Source organism: Lactuca virosa, chromosome 3 (genome assembly GCF_052849685.1).
Source record: "Lactuca virosa cultivar CGN04683 chromosome 3, Lactuca_virosa_CGN04683_v6, whole genome shotgun sequence".
NCBI classification, from domain to species: Eukaryota; Viridiplantae; Streptophyta; class Magnoliopsida; order Asterales; family Asteraceae; genus Lactuca; species Lactuca virosa.
Genome location: NC_136428.1, coordinates 58,461,537 through 58,468,031, shown reverse-complemented (window position 1 = coordinate 58,468,031; position 6,495 = coordinate 58,461,537). Strand labels below are relative to the sequence as shown.

General features: G+C 33.7%; 1 protein-coding gene across 1 annotated transcript; it reads right to left on the bottom strand.

Annotated features, from left to right (window-relative positions):
• Positions 1 to 3,074: 3,074 nt before the first annotated feature.
• Positions 3,075 to 5,697, bottom strand: LOC145165767 (FCS-Like Zinc finger 10-like). Its single transcript, XM_079084652.1, has 3 exons — positions 5,492 to 5,697; positions 3,692 to 4,652; positions 3,075 to 3,586 (listed from the first exon to the last, which is right to left on the bottom strand). The coding sequence occupies exons 2-3, from the start codon at positions 4,639 to 4,641 to the stop codon at positions 3,418 to 3,420; spliced, it is 1,119 nt and encodes a 372-aa protein (XP_078940778.1). The 5' UTR covers positions 4,642 to 4,652; positions 5,492 to 5,697; the 3' UTR covers positions 3,075 to 3,417.
• Between the last annotated feature and the right edge of the window lie 798 nt (positions 5,698 to 6,495).

The window sequence follows — 6,495 nt, the reverse complement described above, 5'->3', positions numbered from 1 at the left end:
AAGTTTTGGTAATAATGTCATTTAGATGATCTGATGGTGTAGATTCTGAAGCACGTGTTGATGTATCCATTTTCTTTGATAGAAATATTCGATAAGAATCAAAGTAAGTAAGTTTAGGGTTTTATCGAGGGATTAAAGTGCAGAACTCCACAAATGAAATCGATCCAAAGAGAAATCGAAGATGACGAGTTCAAAATCACAAGAAGTTAGTGTTCTAGTTGATTATCGAGGGTTTTCGTGTAACAATCGGAAGATGAATTTCAGGAAGCAGAACGATGATTGAGATTTGGATCAAATGGGTTTTAGTGTTCGTATCTAGGGTTTTTAGGAAGAATATCGGGTGTTTTTGTGTGCTGAACGAAAAAGAATGCAAAATTCCATTTCTGCCCCTCCGTGTCTTGATCTAATCCCAAAGTTCCATTAATTTACAAAAATGTCACCGCCTATTTTATGGTTTAATCTAAATTAATATCAGCATTTGATTATTCAAGATGAGTGGTCAAGATTTGGTCTCCCCTTCTCACAAAATCTAGTGGTCTCACATGAACCTAACCCTATATATATATATATATATATATATATATATATATATATATATATATATATATATATATATATATATATATATATATATATATATATATATATATATATATATTCTTGTGCACATATGTACGTACGAGTTTCCATACATACATGTATGCACACACATACATACATATAATATTTGTTGTGCGGACATTGAAAATACCACTACAACAGTCAACAATGTGCACTAGAAAATCAATAAATTTCATAGTCCATTGTTTCATGCATGTTACATAATGCATTCATAGATTCTAAATAATTTGAATTCATGAAATTGAAATGCAACACGTGGGAGTGTTCTTTTGACCATTTTGTAGTTTACATGCTCAAGGTAGAGTGCAATGTAGAATAGCTATATGTTCCTCGAAGTCTGATCCTTTATATGTTATGCATGTGTTCCATAATAGCCATTTGGTGTGATAGAACTTTTGTCGACTTCAGTCATAAGTTCATTCATAGATGCCAACAAAGAGATTGTGATACACGTTTGAAAGATCGTTCTAATGGCGAGATCAATGGAAGCGTCTCTTTTAGACATGATGGATAAATTTTCCATCTCACCAACGCGTTCCTCCAACCTCGTTAAAAACCATGTCACGTTTTGCCCACTCTATAGGCAATAAGCAAGATTGGTTGTTCATGAACGTTCGAATATTCAAATGATTAGTGGTTACAATTATCGGTACGTGCAAATAACCACTCAAATGCCATAATATATACTTAGATTACCTAACAACAAATGACGGTGAGGAAGAGCTTAAATTGCATGCTATCATCTATATGAATATAGTTCAAGGTCCCCTTAGAAGTTTGGAAATATATTCTTCTGGGACCCACAAAAGTTCGAGCAAATTAGCACTTTACAGAACATGTTTGCCAATAATGCTAACTTTGTATATGGAACTAATATCTACGATGATTTATTTTTTCGATACATTATGTCGCTCTCATCCGTTACCTCCTTCAATATATGACCCACTATTTTTTTGTTGGCTTGACAATGATTGTGATGGATTTGTATTTTTTAGTCCTCAAATTTAGAAGTTTGAAAAGTGTTGTACTACTAGTACTACTACTTAAGATGTTCAATTGTAACATTAGTGGTACCGAACCCCTTGCAAACTCCGACTTTCATTTGACCACCATTGTCTCACCGATCTATCACTTCTCTCTCACAGCATCGCCAAATTATATATACAACATAAAAGCCCCATGACTCCCTTACTAAAAGTAAGCCCTTTTATAATGGTTCAAAAATTAATGCCCTTCTTTGAACATCGCCCACCTAGAGAGAAGAAAAAAAATTACAAAAATATTATTTTAGTTACGAAAAATGTTGAAAATTCTTTTCATGACCATATCCATAACTATCAATAAAAGACATGGATGAAAAAACGTAATCTACCCTCATTAATATGGGGTCTCAACTTTTTTCTATTTTGGTTTTCACTTAGTTGGGAAAACAAACCAAGAACATCACTTCTTTTTTTTTTCTCCTAATTGATATGAATATTGGGACTCAATGGTAATTTCCCCATACTTTGGGATCGATTTCTGTAAATTTAACCAAAAGTGGTTGAACCAAAGCGAACCCACTATACCACTTTCAAGATTTGCCTTTCTTTCATAATGCATGGGGTCTAGCCCTTGTCTCTTGTCATGTCCTTTTTTCTGTTTGTTAACCTATAGCATATAACACCATTTTCATCTCCATCCAAAGTGGTAGGGTCTCTGTTACATGCATTATTAGTTTGTACCTCTAGTCTTCATGCATCCAAGATACCATTGGTTCTTAAATTCAAAACGTTTGTGCAAAATGACTACTTATATGTTTCTTGTATCGGTTGTTAAGAAGAGGCAGGCAGCATCATGAAGCATGGGCCTATCAAGTTAAAAGTTGTTCGAGTCTTTACAAGAAAGATATGTTAATAATTCACACATGGGCGAGGGGCCATCTCTGGAAAAGCAAACAAACTTCATTTCATTTGATCCCTCCATGGAATTGGAAGGGACAATGATGGATGAACAAAAGTAAAATCACAATCAATGCATCAACGAATTGTACCATAAAACCCATCAATCAATTGCATTACAATCTTTTCAAAAAAAAAAAAAAACAGTTATCTGCCCACACTGTCATAATCCACATTGGGATTACAACTCCCTACTCAAACCCTTAAACTATTTTTGTAAATGTTCATTACAATGTTGATCCAAGCAATTACATCTCAAGATTTTCAAAACCCATGTCAAGAATCACCAAGTTATCATACAACTACCAATACAATTATGATATTAATATTAAAGATGGAAACTTGATAGCTAACAATATGTAAAAAGGTCATTTATATTCATTCAAAGACTTGATCTTGGAGGCTTATACATCAACTCCTTACAATGAGTCCAAGAAAGGTGGGGGTGGGGTGGGGTGGGGTAGGGGTAGGGAGGTACTACAACTACTACCCATTTCATTCTCATACCAAGACTCAAGTAAAAGAAGCCTTAGAGATATCATCAATGTCAAAATAGTACACAGGAAATAAAGACACAAAACTAGCTGGTGTAGCATCCCAATCAACCACTAAAACCATGATCCATGAAACACATATAAAGAAAAACCACACGCTTTTAAAACAAGATCATCCATGGCTGCCATTAAAGAAAAAACAAAGACATACAGCTCTTATCGAACGGGTAATCAATAGTTGTGTGGTTTCGCTTCATAGAATTAAGTTTCATTGTTCATGGGCATAGTGGTAAATTGGACGATTAACAAAAATGCAAAAATACCAGCTTCTTTTTTCCCCATTATTATTATTATTATTATTATTATGCAGCAATGAACATGGAGGTCTCGAAAATTTCCTCACAATTGTCCTCTTTCTGCATAATCTCACTTTGCAAAGATGAACTCGCCTCACCATTGTTCTTCTCCATCTCTTCCTCAATCAAAATCTCCTCTGATCTGCAATTCCAACTGCAAAATGCTTTCTCACCTCTAAAAACCATAAAACCAAAACACAACAAAGAATAGACCACATAAGTCTTTAAAGCAAGTTTTGATGTAAAAATGAACATATGATTGAAAGTTCGGGGACTGAACCTGTACATGTAGATATCTTCGCCTTCCAATTTCTTCTTGCAAGAGTAACAAAAGCTCAAGAAATCATCAGAGAGGTAAGAAGTCATGACTTGAGAAGGTTTAGAATCAGATTCTTCAGAAGATTTAGGGACAAATTCGTCTTCGTGGCGTTCTAAAATACAGTCACCAAAATTATGAGTTGTTTTAGGGTTAGGCCCATGTTTTCTAACACATGTATAATCCTCAGAAAGCTCAATCTCACTTGCTGAAAGGGATCCCACTAAATCTTTTCCGGGGTTTTGTGTGTTTGACAAACGGGTATTTGAGTTGGGCGGGCGGGTCGTTAAACAGGGTAAATTCGACCCGAGATTTGAAGAATCCAAAGAATGTGACCAAAACTTTGAAGATGATTCTTCTGAAATCAGTTTAGAATTTGAGGTCTTGATGTGGGTGGAAGGGAAAATGGCATAATTTTTAGGGAGTGAGTTGGATAACGAGTCAAACGGGTCGGTTTTCAAACTCGGGTTGTTCAAGATTCTCATTTGAGGTGCAAAAAGAATGCTCTTACTGGCTGATGATCGGAGTATTTTCCCAGATGAGGGTTTTGTCTCATCTTCAAGAGATTCTATAATGCTTAAACCTACTTTGTTACAATTCCAACTCTTTTGAGTTGTTTCATTTGGTTTTGGGGATGCCCTGATTGGAAAATTCCCAAAGTTTGGTTTTGAAAATACTTTGAAATCCAAAGGGGAAGTGGGGCTTCTAACTGAATCAGATTCTGAGTTTTTAGGGTTTAGTCCTACGAATAAACCAGGAACAGTGAAAAAGGAATTGGTTTTGTGTTTTTGTTTCAAGAAAGCATCGGAATTTGTATAGCAAGACTCGTTAGAATAAGAATCGGGAATCAGATGATGTGTCTGACCCATGTTTTGTTGATCTTTCTGGTGTGATCTGGTTCTCTTCCTCAGCATGTTCGCACACCCTGTTGAAAAAACACCAAAAAAAAAAAACTTGATTTAATGTTCGAGAAAAGAGAATCAAATGCGCAACGATGAAGAACCACCATCGGAACCCTTATCTAGAAATTTTAATCATCATCCGGTCCTAGCGAGCAGGTTAAAAGAATCAAATCGAATGCAGGTTTCAAGAACACTGTTGGAAGAGGATCAAGACCCTTGATTAAAATCAGACATGGTTGATCATACCTCAAGAATTTGAATGATATCCAGTTCCGGCAATGTGCATTATGCATAAACAGTAGCATCAGATTATGAACAGAAGACTACAGATCAAAATAGAGTAAAGAAAAACCAGATAGATGATCAAACAGATAAAGGACCCACAAAGTTCTGCAAATCAAAGTGTCAAGAAAAAATAGTCAAAATAGTCGAACATCAAGAAGAGGGGTTCTAACTTCTAAGCTTTGTCTGTGATGAAACTCGAAAGATGCGCAAAAAACAAGACTAAAATCCAAAAAATCCTTGCAATATCAAAAGCACGAATCACTCAAAACCCAAAAGATTACCATTTCATGAACAGATTAACCTCATAACTTCTTCAGTTCTTCCCCAAATGAAGCACAATCATCAAATATACACAGATGCATTAATCAAGCTACATAAGTTGAGAAATCTATGACTTCAAATAAATCATATACAAAGAAAGATGGTGAATGAGGATCAGATTAGTGGAACGAACACAGGAGAAACAACTTCAAGAGTAAACATAGCGATAATCTAGAAAAGCAAGTAAAACACCCAAAAATGCAGAGGAAAAATGGATGAAAAGCGATGAGTTGAATCAAATTTGGGGGAAACCCACCTCAAAAAACTTCACACCGATGATGTTTCGAGAGGAGAAAGACCCTCAAAAATCCAGAAAGTGTTTTCTCAACTCCCCACTCTCCCTCTCTATGGTTGTGTGAAACTTGTACAGTACTGCTCTCTCTCTCTCTCTCTCTCATCAAAATCAGAGAAGAAATGAGCTTCTCAAATACTCTTTTTCTCTCTCTGTAGAGTGTAGCGGGGTTTTACTGTATGTATGAGGATACGTATACTTTTATATATACAGTAATTGCAATGATGAAACTTTGTTATTTACTTATTCATTTGCTATCTCATTTAATAATGAAAAGACTGTACTTGTATTAAATGTATTAAATGGTACTTATTTTTTAAATGTATTTATTCTTGATAAATCCAAAAAACAGGAGGGAATTATTTTCTTTATTAGAACTACTTTATTGATTCCAAATATAAAAGTGTTAACTCAAATTAGAAGGAACTTAAACAACTTTTAAGAAAACTTTGTAAAGAATGAAATACAAGTCTGATTGTTTTTATTTTTCTTATTCTTGAAAAACCTCGGTAATTTATAAATACCTAGTTAAATTAACGCTTAACTACGTGAATAATTGAGGTATTCGAAGAATAATTTAGAAATTTTATATAAATTTAGATTTATCCAAATGATTCTTATGTTTGAAAATCATATTTGGAACTAAATTATTATTATTATTATTATTATTATTATTATTATTATTATTATTATTATTATTATTATTTTGAATGCTAGCAAGACTATTGAAATGTGACATAATAAAATTCTAAATCCGTGCATTCTATATATTAGGTTATGGTTAGTATATTTTATTTTAGACTTTGTTTTCTTTTTTTATATGACATGTTGTATGTTTTGATGTTTGAAACTCAAAGAACAAATCATAAACAAATATTTGGATTCTAAAATATTTCTTTTTTATTGAAATCTAACAAAATAAATAAATAAACTTCTCATAATCTAAGTATATATTGATAAAATGGATG